The 21,692-nt window shown below is 49.0% G+C and overlaps 1 protein-coding gene across 1 annotated transcript in view; it reads left to right on the top strand.

Annotated features, from left to right (window-relative positions):
* The window catches only part of TMEM132C (transmembrane protein 132C), a 280,537-nt gene extending 260,080 nt beyond the window's left edge, over positions 1 to 20,457 (top strand). Inside the window, exons 5-8 of the mRNA XM_021668938.2 lie at positions 5,263 to 5,468; positions 7,243 to 7,516; positions 8,658 to 8,849; positions 17,349 to 20,457. Coding sequence (XP_021524613.2) covers positions 5,263 to 5,468; positions 7,243 to 7,516; positions 8,658 to 8,849; positions 17,349 to 18,554 — 1,878 coding nt within the window. The 3' untranslated portion in view covers positions 18,555 to 20,457. The remainder of the gene's footprint in view (positions 1 to 5,262; positions 5,469 to 7,242; positions 7,517 to 8,657; positions 8,850 to 17,348) is intronic.
* Positions 20,458 to 21,692: the final 1,235 nt, after the last annotated feature.

Below are 21,692 nucleotides of genomic sequence, written 5' to 3'. Positions count from 1 at the left end.
ATAAAACACCTTAGCTGAAAAAAAAAAAAAGAAAATGACCTGAAAGCACCTTGCAAATGTGCAGCAGGGATGTTATTAAGGGCAGGTCTGCAAACGGGTGTACAGGAAAAGCACCTTTGATTTTCCCGTGAACTTCATTCCAGCACAACCTCAGTGCCCTGAGATGCACAGAAACTGTCCTAGGAGTTTGATTTTTGAACACGTTGAGCTTGAGATGCTAATTAGAGACCCGAGGGAGACGCGGAAGAAGCAGGTGGATGTCCAGAGGCAGGAGTTTAGGAGGTGTCAGCACAGAGATGCACTTTCAAGCATCATAACTAAATGATTCCCATCGTGAGTGGGTCTCAAAGTGGTACCCAGAGCAGCAGCAGCAACAGCATCCGTGGGCGTTCATTACAAATGCCCGTGTGGGTCACCAGCCTAGACCTGCCAAATCTGAGATGGACACTCAGCAGTCTGTGCCAACAGGCCCTCCCTGAGGCTCACTCGAGTCTGAGAAGCAGCTTGGCTAGAGTACAGTTCAGGCAAGGCTTCCATGAGACATCCATGGCTGACTGGTAGATGCCTCTGCCTTCCCCTTGGAAAGTGACCCCGAGGCTCTCCCCAGGGAGGCAGGTGCAGTCTCAGGAAGGTGCCATTAGGAAGGTGCCAAAGCCTGAGTGGTAACAGAATATGGCCACTGACCGTATGTGGCTCCACCAAGCCCCACATGACCCGACCGCCCCCGCATCCTTACAGACAGACACTGATATCTGGGCCTTGACCACCATGCCTTCTGCCCGCATAGTTTAAATGTCAGAGTGAGTGGAGTCCAGTGGGCAGTTTTCTCAACGGGCAATTCATCCACGAAGAAGGATGGAAAGCAGGCTAAGAAACAAAGCCGAGGGACTAAAAAGACTCCTGTGGGGTTTTGGTTCCTTTGTGTAGATGAGCAGGCTCATTCTTTAATACGGTGGTTCTGCTCTCACTGCTAGCCACTTAGGAGATGATTAATGCATCCTGAGATGTCCCCAGGCGTTTATGACACCTTCAGGAATAGCAGTGACGGCTCTATCATGCACGGCAACCTCATACCCTTGGCATTGCTCCTAATTATTTATATATTCGGGAGCGGCCAGGTTTCCTCCCACCAGAGCTCAGAAAGGTAATAAATGAGAAGAGTCAATGGTCTGTAAATTACAACATTGATTAAAGAAGTGATTACTGATATAACTCTTGCTCGGCTGTTATGCTAATGCCTTCCCAGATCCAGGGCAGTGTTCACCAGCTAATGACAAGCCTGGGACGGCAACTAAAATTGTCTTCCATCTTTAATCAGCATGTAAACATTTTTAAACCACTCTTGACCATGAATGAGAAGATCCATCCGTGTGTTCCCCTCCCAACTGCTCCCTGCCACTGTCCCCAGCAGATGGAGGAAATTCTCTCAGCCCAGCCCTCACCAGCTGCCTCTCCAAACAGAAGTGCACGTTGAAGATGAAAATTGAGCCCAGAGTAGCCATCCATGGTTCCCGGAAGCTGGGGGAAGAGAGGGTGATCAGATTACAAGAGTTCTTTGCTCAGCACTGGATGTTATTTGGCTGAGGCCACAGACCCCCAGAAGGGGACTCTGTTCTTTCCAAAATACATGATATAGACAGGAGACCGATAAGCAAATCAGCAATTAGAGCTTAGTATGCTAAGTGCTATGTGAGGGGTTTCTGAGTGACTTCATTAACTCTGAGATGTTCCACTAAACTGTATGTATGTGCATTTCTCTAGCAATAAATAGCTTTATGTGTATTCTCGAAGGAGTGAATGACCCAGGAAAGGCTAGGAAACACTGCCCGAGAACTTTCTAGAAACTTTTGAATTAACTTCTTGTGTTTTTGTGGATTTTGGCTCCATCTCATCTCAGTCTCTCACTGCATTTTCCATCAACCCCAAGATCTTTGATGACTGTCCTGAAGCAGGCATCCCATGAAGGGCAGGCCCTGCTCATCCATCCCTCTGTCCATCTGTCTGTGCATCCATGTGTGCATCTGTCCATCTGTTCATCTATCAACCTATCGATCTAGTCACCCATTTATCCACCACCCATTCACCTGTCATCCATCCATTCATGTATCTGTCCATCAATGTGTGCATCTGTCCATCTGTTTATCCATCTATCCACCTATTCACCCATTTATCCACCAGCCATTCATCTATCCATCCAGCCACCCATCAATGTGTGCATCCATCTCTCTGTTCACCTGTCTGTCCGTCTGTCCAACTGTCTACCCATTTATCCACCAGCCATTCACCTGTCCATCCATCCATCTATCCTTCTTTCTGTCCATTGATGGACACCTCTGGTGCTCACATCCATTCGTTTATCTGTCTGTCAATCTGTCAACCGATTCACCCATTTATCAACCAATCAACCAGCCATTCACCTGTCCATCCATCCATCTATCCTTCTTTCTGTCCATTGATGTGTGCATCTATCCATCTGTTTATCTATCAGTCTATTGACAGATTCACCTGTTTATCCACCAGCCATTCACCTGTCTATCCGTCCATTCATGTGTCTGTCCATCAATGTGTGCATCCATCCATTAGTTCATCTGTCTATCCATCTATCTACCTATCTGCCCATTTGTCCACCACCCATTCACCTGTCCATCTATCCATCCATCTGTCCATCAGTGTATGCATCCATCCATCAGTTCATCTGCCTATCCATCAATCCACCTATTCACCCATTTATCCACCACCCATCTACCTGTCCATCCATCCATCCATTCATCCATTTCTCCATCTGTCCATCTGTCTGTCCATCAGCATGTGTCTTCATCCATCAATTCACCTGTCTATCCATCTATCCACCCATGTATCCACCACCCAATCATCCATTTCTCCATCTGTCCATCCGTCTGTCCATCAGCATGTGCATCCATCCATCAGTTCATCTGTCTATCCATCTATCTACCTATCTACCCATTTGTCCACCACCCATTCACCTGTCCATCTATCCATCCGTCTGTCCATCAGTGTATGCATCTATCCATCAGTTCATCTGCCTATCCATCAATCCACCTATTCACCCATTTATCCACCACCCATCTACCTGTCCATCCATCCATCCATTCATCCATTTCTCCATCTGTCCATCTGTCTGTCCATCAGCATGTGCCTTCATCCATCAATTCACCTGTCTATCCATCTATCCACCCATGTATCCACCACCCATTCATCCATTTCTCCATCTGTCCATCCGTCTGTCCATCAGCATGTGCATCCATCCATCAGTTCATCTGTCTATCCATCTATCTACCTATCTACCCATTTGTCCACCACCCATTCACCTGTCCATCTATCCATCCGTCTGTCCATCAGTGTATGCATCTATCCATCAGTTCATCTGCCTATCCATCAATCCACCTATTCATCCATTTATCCACCACCCATTCACCTGTCCATCCATCCATCCATTCATCCATTTCTCCATCTGTCCATCTGTCTGTCCATCAGCATGTGCCTTCATCCATCAATTTACCTGTCTATCCATCTATCCACCCATGTATCCACCACCCATTCATCCATTTCTCCATCTGTCCATCCGTCTGTCCATCAGCATGTGCATCCATCCATCAGTTCACCTGTCTATCCATCTATCCACCCATGTATCCACCACCCATTCACCTGTCCATCCACCCGTTCATCCATTTCTCCATCTGTCCATCTGTCTGTGCATCAGTGTGTGCACTCCTCCATCTGTTCATCTGTCTATCCGTCTACTCATGCATCCGTTCATCCATGCAATATCCATTTCACTGAGCTCCTGCTTCATAAGCAGCTGGTGTAAGGAACCCCGAGGTGAAAAATGAACAAGATGTACTTTTTGCCTTCAAGGATTTCTTAGTTTAAGAGGTGATATGGACACATGGGACCCATTTAAATCACATCTGATAAACTTGACCATTCAAGGTGGGTCATATTGTTTCTCTGTAACCCAACTTGGTTTCTATTTTTGGTTTTCAATTCATCATAGTGGCAGAAACTAATTTCCAGGGAACTTAACTATTGCCAAGGCCTTGGGGAAGGGAACTGTCTTACAGTCTTCTGTTTGCAGTTGCTAGGGGGTATCCTTTACCGGTCACAGTGCACACAGGTTACCTTCTCAATGGGCCTCATTGTTGTCCACACCGACCCTTCCTGCCTGCTTGAGACCATAGGCATCATTCTGCTGTTTCCTTGCTGCACTGGGAATGGCCACTGGGCTGTAGAGCAAGTCATATTTGAATGAATAGCCTTGGAACACAAAAGCCAGATACTTGCAAACTTTATTTTTTTGTCTGTGTGTTTTTATTCTGCTCTGTCTCATACCTTTCCTGAGACAGCAAACTGCCAGAAAGGGGAAAAGGAAAGGGGAACACAGGTTGGTCGTCCCTTCTGTGATCTGCCATTCACGTAATGAACATGTATTATACAAACAATCCCATGGGGTCATGGAAGACGTGTCCCAGGAGCCCCTGAGCTGGAGCAGGTCGGGCATATAGGGATGGGGGGTGCTTCCAGGAAAAGGGACCGGCCTTGCCAAAGCCTGGAGGCCATAAAGAACCTGCGTCAGGTCCGCATGTGCATGGAGGGGAGAGACCTCGGAGTTGGTGAGAACCACGCAGGGAGGAAGGCACTACAGGCCCTTTGCATCCTTGGAGGCTGAAAGGGGTGGGTTGTGGGTGCGGTTAATTTCTGAAAAGACACACCTGCCCAGGGCGCGAACCCCTCTGGTACTCACATCAAATTACTCAGCCCGCCCAGATTTCAGCTACAGCGGCAGTTCTGTGAAGTTCACGTTCGCTTCTTGATTGCAGTCTCACCTCAGTCTGCTGTATGTTTTCTGTCCCAGGCAGGGGCAGCCCTCAACCAGTAGGAATAAGCTGGCAGCTAAAAGATATTCCCACCTCTTGCCCCTCAGGTGGATAATTCTAGATACTTTTCATGAAGTCTCTGAAAGCTGAGCCCACGGTCCCTGTACGGTCCCTGTAGCAGCCTCAGAAAGTCACCTTCCTATTGGCTTTTCTTCTTTCTCTGTCTCCCTCGTCTGCTCCTTCACCCCTGCTCCCTGGAGTCACCTCCGAATTAAACTGAGCGCACCAAGTCTTGTCTCAGGCTCTGCATTAGGAGAAACCCGAATGAAGGATTTGTGCTTCGCAAGAGAATAGGAACAACAAAAAAACGATGGTTTCCAAAGCCCCGTGAACGTCTCCCCCGTCCTTTCTCCCTCTGTCTGTGCAGGTGTCTGACCGCTGTGACTACATCTTTGTCAATGGCAAAGAGATCAAAGGCAAGACGGATGCGGTGGTGACCTTCGCATACCAGTACCTGAGCGCCCCCCTGCATGTCACCGTGTGGGTGCCCCGGCTGCCCCTGCAGATCGAGGTCTCTGACACAGAGCTCAGCCAGATAAAGGGCTGGAGGGTCCCCATTGTGACCAGTAAGAGGTGAGCTTGGGATGGGGAGACACCCTAGAGCCGAAACAACAGCTTTATGTACTGACCTTAGCACTAAAGGACCCAGTGCTTAAGAGGTGCTGGTATGAGCTCAGCAGCCGCGTCTCCCCAGGGCTCCCAGATAACCCAGCCAGGCCCAAAAGCTGCTCCACAGCAGATCTGTGTGGAACCCAGGCTGTTTGTACTCTACACTGTGGCTTACACGAGGCTGGCTCTTGAAAGAGGCTCTCCCGAAATGACACGATGGAGTTTAATACATTTTTTTAGCATCTCTGTTACCAAGCAATTTGAAGTTTCTTTTATTTTCTCCAAGAAAAATGGCAAAGTCCTCCTCTGAGCTTTATGCATATCTCTAAGTTTGAATTGCTTTGTGCAGATCAAATTATCAAATAAAATTTAATTGCATTTTAATGGCCCCTGGGCTCCCTGGTAGCCAGAAGCCTCTGATTTGTTATCTGGGATTCTGCACTGTCCGTCTGTAACCTGTAAGGGTATGGGGTCTTGTTTTCTCAGCTCTGTGACCCCCGGATTAGCAGATGTTAGCTAAGCGAAGGTGTCGCTGAGTTCCCAGCTTCCCGCCTGGAATGTTACACCCCCTACCATCAGGGCTCTTTTCCTGCCAGTCCCACAGGCAACAGGGCCTTTCTCTTAAGGGAGAGCTTCTCAAGGAGAGTAAGCAGGACAGTGAGATGCGGAATCCGTCTCTGTGAGGAGAAGCTGAAGGCACTTGGCTCATGGGAAAGGACAGCCATGAATCTAGCCAGTCCTTCAGATCAGTTTGTGGTCATGAGTAGCCAAGACAGTAAGTTTGTTCCACATCCCTGAGGGGGAGGAACTGAGACTCCCGGGCTCCAGTCCAATCTCTGCCACTAATCAGCTCTGTGGGCGAGCTACATAACCTCTCTGTGCCTTAGTTTCCTCGTCTGGTTGTGAGAATCATTATGAGTTTGCCTCGTAGCCTTATGAGGCTAAAACCGTTCATACATGTGGAAGCATAGAATGGGACCTGCCGCATCTCAAGTGTGTAAGACAGCTCTGTCCAGTAGGACTTTCTACTGTGGTGGAATGTTCTAGAACCACTCTGTCCAATATGGTGGTCACTAGCACAGGTAGCTCTGGAGTGGCTAGACTGTAGTCAGTGTGGCGGAAAAGTTCAATTTTTTTGTTGTTTAATTTTTATTGATTTAAATTAACATTTAGGGCTGGGTGTGGTAGCTCATGCCTATAATCCCAGCACTTTGGGAAGCCAATGTGGGAGAATCACTTGAGTTCAAGACCAGCCTGGGCAACATAGCAAGACCCTATCTCTACGGATTTTTTTTTTAAAATTAGCCAAGCATGATGGTGCATGCCTATAGTCCCAGCTACTCAGGAGGCTGAAGCAGGAGGATCACCTAAACCCAGGAGTTCAAGGCTGCATTGAGCTAGGATGGACCACTGCACTTTAGCCTGGGCAACAGAGCAAGACCCTGTCTCTAAACATATAATAATAATTAATTAACAAAAATTAAAATAGCCACATGTGGCCAATGGCTCCTTATGAGACAGTGCAGGTTTAGTACATATTAACCCTTGTCTTTTATTTTTCTGTAAATGTATTCGAGAAGGAGATGCTGCCTAGAGATAGGCCTGGTGCCCGCTGGGTGGTCCTGGGGCTCGTGTCTTCAGTGTTGTCTCCTTGAGGTTGAGGAGGGCGCCTGCCTGTCTCAAGAACATCTGAGACTCCTCTCCCTGAATCTCAGAGCTCTTTGTCCCTTCCCACAAGGCCCACTCGTGAGAGCGAGGATGAGGACGAGGAGGAGCGGCGGGGCCGGGGCTGCGCGCTGCAGTACCAGCACGCCACCGTGCGGGTCCTCACCCAGTTTGTGTCCGAGGGCGCCGGCCCATGGGGTCAGCCCAGCCACCTGCTGGGTCCCGACTGGCAGTTCGACGTCACTCACCTGGTGGCAGATTTCATGAAGCTGGAGGAGCCGCACGTGGCCACCCTGCAGGACAGCCGGGTCCTGGTGGGGCGAGAGGTCGGGATGACCACCATCCAGGTAGGGAACCGGAGTCTCCGTGTCCCCAGCACTGGGCGTGTGTGCGGTGTTGAGGGAGACTCAAAGGGTGGGCAGGTCACTGCGGCCGATTCCTTAACCCTGTGATGGCTCCAGATGGTATTGTGGGGACACAGGAAGATGGGTCCAGGATGGATCTAGAATCCAGTCTCCTTCCACTCAGAATGGAGAAGGTGGCAGCTGCACTCTCTCAGCTCCCCGTGTGACCTCATTCCCAACGGCTGCATCCACCATTCCCACCACCTGCCAGCACCCGCCTCCCACCTCTGCTTCTCCTACTTAGCGCACACTCTCCTAACGTATTCCCCCTGCGCCTTCTTAGAAGTAGCCACCCTCTTCTCTATGCACCGCTTCTACCAGCAGCCCAGGGAAAAAGCACGGATCCGTCCTCTCATCTCTCCCTCCTTCAGTCACTCTGTCGTCCTGTCATTTACTTCTCCAACGAACTCTTGGAAATCCTACTCTCTCTTTTGCACTTGAGGAAGTGTACAGAATGGTAAATGTTAAGGATAAATGATGGGGCATGGACGGCCTTTTCCTCAGCCCCTCAAGTCCCACCCTTCTGAATCCACCTTTCTGGAATGTCATTCAGGATCCCTATACCATATGTGGAAATGTTTAGCACATTTCTATTGTTTCCCCTGGACATCTCAAGCCCGACATTTGGCTTACAAGATGAGGCAGAAAGCAGTGTTTCAGCAGAGGATACATTGTGGTGGTGGTGGGAGGAGTGAACTATTTATAATTCACTTTTGTAAATTTATAATTCAACTCTTCATGAACCTGTTTAACAGGATCATCATGTACAGTTAACCAGGTTGTGCACTGTACAAGCATACTTCATCTAAATAGGAGAGATCATTCCCTTTTAAAGACAGAATGGATTTTAATATATATTCCAATTTTTCAACAGAAAGAATTAAGGTGTCTTGGGGAAGGGGTGACTTTATTTGATTATCACGAAGGCATGAGATGGGCCAGTGTATAGAGTGAAGTAGATATGGAACTCCTTTGCCCTGTATTCTGGACCTCAGGCCTATTGGGATGGAAGAAATATTGCTGGGAAGGGGGCTGACCTCTGGAAACGTGTGATGGATTCTCCTGTGTCCTGCCAATTCCGCAGGTGCTGTCCCCACTGTCGGACTCCATCCTGGCGGAGAAGACAATAACCGTGCTAGATGACAAAGTGTCGGTGACAGACTTGGCCATCCAGCTCGTGGCCAGGCTGTCCGTCGCCCTTTACCCCAATGCAGAAAACAGCAAGGCCGTAACAGCTGTGGCCACCGCTGAGGAGCTGCTGCGGACCCCCAAACAGGTAGGGGCCGAATGTCAGAGGTTGAGAGGGAACAGGGTCAGCCACTGTGCCTGCCTCAGCAGAGGGCAGGGTGGAGGGAGAGATGGGGGCAGGTCAGCAGGACCACATGGCACCATGGAGGCCAAGTCATTGCAGGCAAAGTGCTCACCTTGCCCACGTAGCTTTTGAGCAACACAGACCGTCACCAGCCTCCTCACCAGGCCTCCCTGCTGCCGTTCTCACCCCTGCACTCCCTGCTCCTCTCAAGAGCAGAGTACGCCTTAAAACTGCTGTTGGGGGGCAGGGGGTGTGGGGGGGTAGCATTAGGAGAAATACCCAATGTAGATGACGGGGTGATGGATACAGCAAACCACCACAGCATGTGTATAACTGTGCAACAAACCTGCACGCTCTGCACATGTACCCCAGAACTTAAAGTATAATTTTAAAGAGCCATAAATCACATCATGCCACACTGGTTTAAAATGCTCCGATGACTTGCCAGTGCACTTAGAAAGAGACTGTATTCCTTGACATTGCACGTGCCACAGCCCCTGGCTGATCTCGGACTTCCTCTTCCGCAGCCCTCCGCCTCTCTCATCCCACTTGAGGCACACACTCCCTTCGCACTTCTTTAGGGGTTTTGCAATGGCCGTTGCTTTGCCTGAAACACACCACCCTCACCGCTGAGTGCGGCTCCTTCTCATTTTCATACCCACTTATGATACCGTCTTCTCATCAGTGCCTTCGCTCACAGCGAATGGGTCTGATTCAGCCCCATTTCCTACCACACAAAGCATGTTTCTCCTCCATAGGATATAAGCTTCTACAAGACAAGCCCCCTGATCATTGCTCTGTCCCCATTGACAATCACAGGGCCAGCACACAGTAGGTGCAGAATAAATGCTGGTTGAGTGACTGAATGACTCTTAGAGCTGAGCTGGAAGACAGGATGCTGGAAAGAGAGTAGGGAGAATGATCCACGTAACACAGCCAGGATGTGCCCGTCTGACCTTAGCAACCTGCATATGGGTGTTGGCCTTGTCTGCAAGACTTTCTGCTTCTGACGTCATCGTTGGGACAGACTTAGGAGCCAGAAGGCCCAGATGGCATCACAGCCATGTCCCTTACAACCTATGTAACCTCAGGCAAGACACCTCACCCGTGTCTCAATCCTTAATGAGAAAGTAACAACACCTGTGAGAGTCCGTTTGCAAATTAAATTCGGCTTGATGATGTCGAGTGCTAAAAACAGCGGCCGGCACATGCCATCCAGTGTTAGCCCTTTTCCTGGGAATGCCCGCTGGTATTATGAGCATTATTTTAGTGAGAGCACACAGGGCCTTGGATGCTCCATCAGAGCAGACATTCTGCTTCACACCCAGTTTCCTCTGGTGACTTGCGGCCACAAGAAGCAGTCAGTCCGGGGAGGAAGCTCAGATTCAATCCACACCCCACTGTGGGCTAAACAATGCTGGAGGAGCTGTCGTGTGGCTGTGACAGGCGACAGGGCCCGGGGGTTAGAGTAGGGGCTGGGTTTCCCTGGCGTGTGCTAGCAGGAACACGACAATGCTACAAAGCAGAGGCATGATGCTGCAAACAGAGGGCAGTGATGCCCAGGGGCGCGGGCATGATGACCAAATCTAGGGGCTTGCGTTCTTCCAGGGGGGATTGGACAGTTCCAACCACTGTACAGGATTTCAGTGCAGTTCAAGGGCTGCAAACTCAAATGCTTACCGGGGCTGGGCTGGGGTTAGAAGCAAGCAGTGCAGGCTGTGTAAAATCCATGTGGCTGCCTTGTCCAGTATTGCGGTCTACGAGGAGCTAGAGCGAGGATGCTCAGAGCACAGAGACGTGCCCGTTATCTGCTGCTATGCAACCACTGCCACACACTTAGCAGCTGAAAACAAAGTGCACTTATTCGCTAGCGCACAGCGCGGTGAGTGAGCTCCGCTGGATTCATGCTCAGAGTATCAGAAGGCTGAAATCACAGTGTGGGTTGCCTAGGTTCTTGCCAGCATGCTCTAAGAAAGAATCCACTTCCAGAATCATCTTTGTTGGTAGAATCCAGATCTTTGCAGTGGTAGGGCGGAGGCTGCCAATTCTTGGCTGGTTATTGGCCGGAATCCTCTCTTAGCCCCTCAAGTCCACCTGCATTCCTTCTCACTCCCCACCCTACCCTCATCGGCTTCAACACTAGCAACAGTGTATGGAGTCCTTCTCATGCTCCCCGTCTCTCCAGCTTCCCCTTCTGTCACCAGCTAGAGAAATCGCTATGCGTTTAAGGACTCATGTGATTTCACTGGACTCACCCAGATAATCCAGGAAAATCACTCTATCAGCTGTCATGTAACAGCATAACATAATCACGAGAATGATCACTCACCCTACACCCATGTTCTGGGAATTGGGGTACATCTTTGGTGGGCCATTCTAGGAATTCTGCCTAACGAGGAGACAGCTGCTACCTGATTTTGCCCCAGAGTGCCAACAGGAGGGACCTGGGGTGCGTGCAGGTCCGCATCCAGCCCACAGTGCTGGCTTCAGTTCTTCTCTCTGAGAGCAGATAGGGCAGGAAATCAGCATGGCGTTTTCTGGTTTACAAAGAGCAGAGTAATACTCTCATGTTTGGGATTAAAACGAGTCGAGGAAAGCTGAAAGCTTGAAGCTATTTGCTGAGAATGGATAATGAATTAGGGTGGGCGATTGGCATTGCAACCCCCCGGCATGGGGCACAGCCGGGCGACCCCCATCTCGTGTCACCCATCTGTCTTCATCAGCTGACAGTAATTGGCATCCCCTAGCACTGACTCAGGGGGATTTGTGGATGTAGTTCATCTGATTTGCAGTCACGGCTCCTGAAAGGATGGAGCTCTAAATCATTTCTGGGCATGTGTTACATTAAGTCATTCAGAATTTCTCATCTTTGGGGAAATGCGTTGGCTTCTCCTGATGAAACGCTACATTCCAGCCTCTCTGTAATGAGCTAATGGAAGAAGTTAGTCTCAATCATGCGACGAGGCTGATGCAGATGGATCTTGGCAAGACAAGGGTGTTCTGAGACCTTCGTTCCGATTATCTGCCTTTCGGGGGCTTGTTGTATGTTAACTTCTTTCTCCATCTGGTTTGTGAAGAAAAATTAATTCAAGACGAAACGTCAGCCACAATGAACTTGCACACTGTTAAGTCTTTTATCTCAGCCCTTAGAGTGTAGAAGGCTGGCACCTTGTTCGTGACCTTTTCAACTTTGAAATACAAAATCTGAAAGAGTTTCACACCTATAAATATGAGGGTAGTGGCTTGTACGTCCCCTGTGCCTTGTTTGCTCTAAAGAAAGTAGGGGCCAGGCGCAGTGGCTCATGCCTGTAATCTCAGCCCTTTGGGAGGTCAAGGCAGGTGGATCATCTGAAGTCAAGAGTTCAAGACCAGCCTGGCCAACATGGTAAAACCGCATCTCTACTAAAAATACAAAAATTAGCCGGGCATAGTGGCAGACACCTGTAATCCCAGCTACTTGGGAGGCTGAAGCAGGAGAATCACTTGAACCTGGGAGGTGGAGGTTGCAGTGAGCCAAGATCATGCCATTACACTCCAGCCCGGGCGACAGAGTGAAACTCACTCAAAAAAAAAAAAAAAGAAAGAAAGTAGGATAGGAAAATGAAAAATCACTTGGTATTCGTGTGTGAGATTGAGGCATTAGGGCTTGTCTGGTTGTGTGATTCATCAGCTTATGTGGACAGAGGTGACAAAGGTGAGCCCCAGCATCCCTGAGCCTCTCTTCTGTGTTCGTTTTGGTCTGCTTGGAAGCTGAGCCAGAGACAAGGATTCAAGTGCATAGTTTATTCAAGTGGTAAAGACAACGCCAGCAGAGAAGCCGGGGCTGATGGGAGGAAGAGAAATGCAACCAGCAGTGTGTTACCACCTCAGCCACCGCCAGGGGTCGCCGGAGCGCCTGCCTGCTGGGAGACTGTACATCTGGAAAGGCCAAGAGAGTCACTGCACTCGGGGGGCAAGGGATCTGGGATAAACACAACTCTGTCGTCTTTCACTGAGGGCTGCCCACAGCGGGTATTCACTCCCTGGCACATCTTGCTGTACGCACAACCACAGGGGTTCCAGAAGCCAGAGAGTGCCCTTGGGCAAAAGATAAGTTTAAAAAAAAGCACAGTTGATCATTGAAAGTTGAGCTAGCAGGAGCTAAGCGGGAAGCCCCCCAGAGAGAGCTCCACACCCTCCCAAAGTTTCCTACACGGGCTCACCCCTCAGAGCCAGCTGGCGTTGGCCAGGGCTTACCGTTACAAGTGATATGACCCAGCTCAGCCCGCCTTCACACACAGCAGGACGCATCAGTTCATGTCCAGGCATTCGGATCTTCAGCTACAGCTAGACGCAGATGCTCAAACGATGTCATCAGAATTTTTTTTTTTAACCACAGGCATTCTTCCTCAGTCCTGCGGGATGTAGAGTCATTACTGTGAACATTGCTTGCTCGCAGGCTACTCCAATGTTTCCTTCTGGAATTCCTACCAAACAACCGTTGGATATTCTCATTCTCTCTTTTTTCTTTTCTTTTCACCTGCCCGTCACAGTTTTGTTTCTTTATATGCCTGTGGATCTTTTGGGGTAACGTGGGCGGCTCTGTCTCCCACCATAGTCATTCTCTCCTCCAACACGTCTCATCTGCTGTTCGAACCACCCATTGAGTCACTGACTTCAGGGACCATGGTTTTCCTTTCTAGAAATTCTACATGGCTATTTGCTCCCCTTCCTTCCTGCTCTGTTTCCATTTGCTTTTGTTTTTTTTTTTTCTTTTTGAGACAGATTCTTGCTCTGTTGCCCAGGCTGGAGTACAGTGGTACAATCTTGACTCACTGCAACCTCCACTTCCCGGGTTCAAGCGATTCTCCTGCCTCAGCCTCCCAAGTAGCTGAGATTACAGGTGGGCACCACCATGCCCAGCTAATTTTTGCATTTTTTGTAGAGACAGGATTTCCCCATGTTGGCCAGGCTGGTCTCAAACTCCTGACCTCAGGTGATCCACCCACCTCAGCCTCCCAAAGTGCTGGGATTACAGGCGTGAGCCACCATGCCTGGGCCCCATTCACTTTTGTTAAGACAATTCCAACTCCTTTTAATGTCTCTTTAATTTTTTAATTAAGCTTTTAATTTCTTTTTAATTTTATTTCATAGACTATTTTTGTTGATTTGTTTTACGTTACGTTTTATTTCATAGAGTATTGTTTCTTGCTGGTTTGTTTTATGTTATAGCCTTTGGAGTCTTCTGTGATCTCACATATCAGCCTGCTCGCCTTCCTGTGTAAATGTTCCCTCTCATGGTGCAGCCTTCCCACCCACAGGTTATAACCTTTCTTTCTTTGTATCATGAATGCCTCTCGAACCCTGGTTGTTTGGCTTAGTTTTGTTCTGAAGGAGGTTGTATTTGCATTTGCACAGGTCCAGCTCCAAGTGAGTTTCTTTTCTCCCAATTCCCATACCACACAGTATCACACCCAAGTGTGGGCTTTTGATTTTGAGAGCAGACATCTCCAGCCAAGGCTCAGAGCACACACTAGCTTTGCTGCTATATCTCTGGCTCAGCAGGTAGGATTTTCCCATGCCCCGTCCATGGAGAGGGTGCCTGCTGCCTCCCTGGGCTGCAATGACAGTGTCCGGGATGGATGGGGACAAAGGTCCAGGAAGGCCACAGGTCAGACCTGTTTGCTGTAAAAAACAAGGCAGAGAGGAAAGGAGGCAGCTACATGACTTTCTCAGCAGAGGGTGAGTTGTCGTGGTCTTTGTGGGGCTGATACATGGGCTCTGGCTGTGGCTGTCCCGGGGGTCCCCAGCACAGTGGTCAGGAGCTCAGCTCTGAAGCCACATCTGTTCCAGCCCTGACCCTGCCTCTTCCTAACCACGTGACTGGACATAGTTCTTTTTTATTTTACTTTTTAACTTTTATTTTAAGTTCAGGGGCACATGTGCAGGTTCGTCACGTAGGTACACTTGTGTCATGGGTGTTTGTTGTACAGATCATTTTGTGACCCAGGTATTACGGTTAGTGCCCATGAGTTATTTTCCTTGATCCTCTCCCCGCTTCCAGCCTCCACCCTCCACCCTCCAATAGGCCCCAGTGTGTGCTGTTCCCTCTGTCTGTCCATGTCTTCTCATCATTTAGCTCCCACTTATAAGTGAGAACGTGCAGTGTTTGGTTTTCTGTTTCTGTATCAGTTTGCTAAAAATAATGGCCTCCAGCTCCATCTGTGTCCCTGCAAAGGACAGAATCTTGTTCTTTTTATGGCTGCATAGTATTCCATCATATAAATGTACCACATTTTCTTTATCCAGTTCATCACTAATGGACTGGATAGTGTTTCCTAGGTGAATGGAGAAGGGTGAAATGTGCAATCCTAGTCACAAAATGGAGAGCCCATATGTACTGGGCACTTGCTGTGGCTCAGCTGCCATTTAGGTTGACTCTGTTCCTTTGCTGTTGTGACTCCATGTCCTTGCTATTGTGAATAGTGCTGCGATGAACATATGTGTGTGTGTGAGCACATTTCTTAACCTCTCTTTGGGCAGGAAGCATAACCCAACCTACTTCACGAAAGAGGAGAAAATGCATTCTGTAAATAGCTACAAACAACACCTGACCCATAACAAGTGCCCGGTGGATAAGGGCTGTCATTTTTGTGATTAGCTTACACATTTCACCCTCCTCTATTCATCCAGGAAAAACTATTCCCCATCTATACCCAGGCTCTGTCCTAAGTACTGAACATTGGGGCAGCTACTAAGAGTCTCTGCCCTTAAGGAGTTCCCACTCTTGGAGGCAGAATAAAAGTACCCATAGCTAGCCCCCCACCCCCTAACGGGCCCTGGTGTGCGATGCTCCCCTCCCTATGTCCGTATGTTCACATTGCTCAACTCCTACTTATGAGTGAGAACATGCGGTGTTTGGTTTTCTGTTCTTGTGTTACTTTGTTGAGAATGATAGTTTCCAGCTTCAGTCATGTTCCTGCAAAGAACATGAATTCATCCTTTTTATGGCTGCATAGTATTCCATGGTGTGTATGTGCCACATTTTCTTTATCCAGTCTATCATTGATGGGCATTTGGGTTGGTTCCAAGTCTTTGCTATTGTGAACAGTGCCGCAATGAACATGCGTGTGCATGTGTCTTTATAGTAGAACAATTTATTATCCTTTGGATATTTACCCAGAAATGGGAGTGCTGGGTCAAATGGTAGGGGAGGGACAGCATTAGAAAAACACCTAGTGTAGATGACGGGTTGATGGGGTGCGGCAAACAACCGTGGCACATGTATACCTATGTAACAAACCTGCACGTTCTGCACATGTACCCCAGAACTTAAAGTACAATAATAATAAAAAGAAGTACCCACAGGTAAGTCAAAAACAAGGCCTTCCGTGGGGTTATGTTTGCTCTGGGCACACAAAGGGGAGAGGATGGTCATTGTCACCCTGGAGAAAAGGCGAGAGCAGGAAGCCTTGTGCACCTGAGCATCTGCCAGTCACGTGGGCATGGCTGTGAGCGGCATTTCTAGGCCAGTAGCTTTCAATTCTTTTTGGAATATTATTCAGCCATAAAAAAGAATGAAATATTGTCATTTGCAGCAATGTGGATGGGCCCAAAGACATTATTTTGAGTAAAATAAGCCAGGCACATAAAGTCTAATTTTTTTGACCTGTCTCCACAATGGGAAATAACTTTTACATAGCTGTTGGGTCACTGACAGAAGTACAGTGAGAAATGAACGTAGCCCCTTCACACTGGCCCTCAGCTTCCTCTTTCCCTCTGATGGGAATTTCCAGCTACCCATGCAGAACAAAGGCAGCACCACTGAACGGGGCCACCAGCTAACGCCATGCGCTGTACCCCACACCTCACTGCCAGCCAGCTGCAGCCAAGCAAAGCGTCTGCAGTGGCACAACAGGGTCAGCCTTAAAAGGCAAAATGCTCTTGTTCTCCTGTCTCTCAGGTGAAGCTTAATTCACTGGGGCTGTGCAGGGAGAAGAGGGAGCTTGCTTTCTAATGCCCTTGGCTCTGACAGTGTTTCCCGCCCATCAGCCTTTGCCGTCATGCTGGATACAGACAACAGCTGTATCCATTCATCATACTCAGGCCACTAATCACGGGGTGCGTGTCGACATGACCAGGGCCTGCCCTGGAAGCCAGTCACTGTCTGTGACCATGCACCAGCTAGCTGATTCAAGCGATCACTGTGTGGATAAAGCCACCTGGAACCTCATCTCCCTTAGGGATTTTTAGTTTGTTTGTTCCTCGTAAGGATTATGTGAGGGCTGTTGGCCACATTCTCATTTGTTCTCATGTAAATTAAGGTGATTTCTCTGCCCCTGTATGAGTTGTCCCCAGATGCATCAGCTACTGGGTCTGGATTTGGGGTCCCACTCCCTGTTTCTTTGGGTGTCCTCCTAGGAGGGGGTTTCTAAGGGAAGAGGCACCCCCCAAGTGGTCTTCTAACTGCCTGTGTCCCTGCAGGAAGCTGTAGTCAGCACGTGGCTGCAGTTCAGCGATGGCTCAGTGACGCCCCTGGACATCTACGACACCAAGGACTTCTCCCTGGCAGCCACCTCCCAGGACGAGGCTGTCGTGTCGGTCCCCCAGGCCCGCTCTCCCAGGTGGCCCGTCGTGGTGGCCGAAGGGGAAGGCCAGGGCCCGCTGGTCCGAGTGGACATGACGATCGCCGAGGCCTGCCAGAAATCCAAACGCAAGAGCGTCCTGGCCGTGGGCATCGGCAACATCAGGGTCAAGTTCGGACAGAACGATGCTGACTCCAGCCCCGGCAGGGACTATGACAAAGATGAGATGAAGAACCACGCCAGTGACCGCCGGCAGAAGGGTCAGCACCACGAGCGCACAGGCCAGGACGGACACTTCTACGGCGGCTCTCCCGGGGAGCGCGAGGAGGGGGCTCTCCGGAGAACCACCACCACGGCCAGGTCCCTGCTGGACAACAAAGTGGTGAAGAACAGCCGGGCAGACGGGGGCAGGCTGGCAGGAGAGGGGCAGCTGCAGAACATCCCCATCGACTTCACCAACTTCCCGGCCCACGTGGACCTCCCCAAGGCCGGGAGTGGGCTGGAGGAGAATGACCTGGTGCAGACACAGCGGGGCCTGAGTGACCTGGAGATCGGGATGTACGCCCTCCTGGGGGTGTTCTGCCTGGCCATCCTCGTCTTCCTCATCAACTGCGCCACCTTTGCCCTGAAGTACAGGCACAAGCAAGTGCCCCTGGAAGGCCAGGCCTCCGTGACCCACTCTCATGACTGGGTGTGGCTCGGCAATGAGGCCGAGCTCCTGGAGAGTGTGGGGGACGCGCCGCCGCCCCAGGATGAGCACACCACCGTCATAGACCGCGGACCGGGGGCCTGCGAGGAGAGCAACCACCTCCTGCTCAACGGCGGCTCCCACAAGCACGTGCAGAGCCAAATCCACAGGTCGGCCGACTCTGGGGGGCGGCAGGGCAGAGACCAGAAGCAGGACCCCCTGCACTCGCCCACCTCCAAGAGGAAGAAGGTGAAATTCACCACCTTTACCACCATCCCCCCGGACGACAGCTGCCCCACGGTGAAATCCATCGTCAGCGGCCATGATGAGGACATCAAATGGGTGTGCCAAGACATGGCTGTGGGTGCCCCCCAGGAACTCAGAAACTATCTGGAGAAACTCAAAGATAAGGCTTAGGCCCCTCTAGCCAAAGGGCCCTGCCCAGATGCCTTCCTTGTACTGGAAACTGGTCCAAGTGGGGCAGAGGGAGTTGTCAGCCGGGTTAGGAAGGGAAGGTCCCGGGCGCCATGCTAGACCAGTTGGAAAGTTTTGAAGTCAGGAAAGGACATTTTTTTGTATCAAGGGATTTTCAGCAGTCAGTGATGCTGGATGTTCAAAGGTCAGGAGAATAAAGTCTGGGCCATGGGGAGTGCAGACCAAGCTACTGAACTGCACAGGCAAAATTAGGAAGGTTATTTTATGAGTCAAAACATACTACAGACAAGCTACCAAAAATTATTTGTTAAAAAAATGCAAAAAGACAAATAAAAAAGAGATAGAAATAATCATCTGTTTATATTTCTAATAAAGGAGTAAAATATAAAAATAGGGCCTGCTAAGAGACATTTTTTCACCTTTTCGAGGACAGCCTTCAACTGTCACCACAGGTCCGGGGAGGAGACGTCTCCTAACAGTGATGCCTCCAGGGATAGAACTAAGGAGTTTTACACCTTTCCTTGATCATCTTTTCTTTTCCACTTTTCCCTATTTTTTTCTCTCTGTCTCAGACTTCCACTGCATTCATATTTAATGTTTATTTCTGAGAATCAAGCAGTATATTTTTCCTAAATGAAACATAAATTATATTCCTATTCATCAGATGGGTTCCTGGAAACAAGGTCAATTAATCCATTGTTTAAGTAGTAACTCGAATGTTTTTCTCTATCCCTCCAGCTTTGTTGATAGTAGCTGGTTTTGTACAATTGGAGGGAGCTCTCAGAGCCTTCTCTGCGAGGAGAGGAACTGTCCTCAATCCATCACCACTACAATAGGGCAAAGCCAGCAGGTGTGGCCTTGTGAGGGGCTGTACAGACAGGATGTGGCCAGGAGAATCTGACCCCTGACCCCTTGGGAATCTACTCCTGTCATTGTGGGGATGTTCCTGCATAGGAGAAAGTTGGGTTAAATCAAAAAAGAGGGCTGGGTGCAGTGGCTCAGGCCTGTAATCCCAGCACTTTGGGAGGCCAAGGCAGGTGGATCACGAGGTCAGGAGTTCAAGACCAGACTGGCTAACATGGTGAAACTCCGTCTCTACTAAAAATACAAAATTAGCTGGGCGTGGTGGTGGGCACCTGTAATCCCAGCTACTCAGGAGGCTAAGGCAGAGAATCGCTTGAATCCAGGAGGCAGAGGTTGCAGTGAGCCGAGATCGTGCCACTGCACCCCCACCTGGGTGACAGAGTAAGACTCCATCTGAAAAAAAAAAAAAATCAAAAAAGAGGCCACACTCAGGCATAATCAGAGCCAACCTGGTGGGCTGGGTCTATCACAAGACATAACAAATGATACATAAATGCTCATAACATGAACCAAGATACAAACTGTGTGTGGGGTTTTTAAGTTGTTTTTTTCACTTTGTTGGGTGGGGTATACCAGCATAAACTCTAAAGATAAAATCTATGTTAGATTGTCAATCAACTGTGTTTTTGAACAGCATAATTGTGTAGCAGCACATTGCAAAAATGCATTCATCCAAAGCGACACACATATGGCACTGAGGACCACACCAGTGAAACAAGCCCCGTCGTGATCACCTGACTCCAGTTCTCCATGTGCACCATTGGCTGTGGCTGCAGGACGAAGACACCTGCAAGCCTTTCATGCTCTCCGCAGGGGGACGCTCACAAAGATGCCAGGGGGGGTTATTGTGTTTATTTTTTTAATTACTAAAATCAGTAGCTAAGAAAGGGTCCTTGAAGCCTCCTAACCTGGGCTGGACGTTTTAAAATATATTTGTAGCACATATCATAGATCGCAAGAAGAAGATTATTTATTTATACCTGTGATGCCAATTGTCATTAAAAGGCTTTTCATGGCTTACAAGTCAGTGTCTTGTGGGGTGTGTTTTGTTTCACTTAATTGCTATTTCTCACCCCAAAATATACAACCACAGAAGAATTAAACTGTTAGGCTAGAGGGAAAACAATATATTTGACAATCTTTAAAAAAAAAATCCCTCTTGGTTTCTTCACTGATCCACAGTGATTCCTAATAAGGAGGGCTTTCGTCCATAGATCCATGATCATCCACACCAGTGCTCAAAGTCAGCGAGCAGGAAGGTGTTCATTCATAGATCCACCGTCACCCACACCAGCATTCAGTCAGTGAGCAGGAGGGCATTCATTCATAGATCCAGCGTCATCCACACCAGTGCTCAAAATCAATGAGCAGGAGGGCTTTCATTCATAGATACACCGCCTCCATTCACACCAGCATTCAGAGTCACTGAGCGGGAGGGCGTTCATTCACAGATCCACCATCATCCACACCAGTACCCAGTCAGCGAGCAGGAGGACTTGATGACATGCAGATGGCTGGGCCCTGTGGCCGAAGGTTCCGATTTAATAATACTAAGGCAGGGCTCCTGAATTTGCCTTTTTCCCAACTTCCAGGGTTATGCCGGATGCCAGCACTGCCAGACTGAGGCCCAACTTTGCAAACTACCAATGTCCTTCACAGAAGAAGGCAAGGCCACGTACCAGGTGGAAAACAGTGTTAGACCGCTCCTCGAGGAAGAGTTGTACTTTCGCCTGGACAGTTTTGCATTTGTTGTTTGTTTGAGGTTCAGGTGAGGTTGCTATTATTGATTGGTTGGGAAAGAAAGTTTTTTGATAGAAGTCAAGCTGTTCTTTTTTAAATAACTTTATTGAGATATCATTTCCATACCATGAAATTGATCCATTTACAGTATACAACTTAGTGTGTTTCAGCATATTCACCAAGTTGTGCATCCCACCATCACATCAGTCTTAGAACATTTTTATCATCCCAAAAACAAAGCCCACGCACTTTAGCTGTCACCTCCCTACTTCCCATTCTCCCCAGCCCTAAGTCACAACCACCCTATTTTCTGTGTGCATGGATTTGCCTCGAGGGGCTGGCATTTATCTCGTTATGGGAAACCATCTTAAAAATTCTCCACATGGGATTAGAATTCCCATGACATCATCAAGTAACAATTTTTCTCCTTGTGAGAAGCAGATGAGAGGAACATACTGTTCCTTTTCCTAATCAAAACTGCAGCAGACGTCAGCCTCCTCACCACACAGCTGCAGG

This window comes from Aotus nancymaae, unplaced genomic scaffold (genome assembly GCF_030222135.1).
Source record: "Aotus nancymaae isolate 86718 unplaced genomic scaffold, 86718_ANA_hifiasm-v0.15.2.pri h1tg000021l, whole genome shotgun sequence".
NCBI classification, from domain to species: Eukaryota; Metazoa; Chordata; class Mammalia; order Primates; family Aotidae; genus Aotus; species Aotus nancymaae.
Note: the sequence above shows the minus strand (reverse complement) of the source record. Positions and strands in the feature narration are given on the sequence as shown.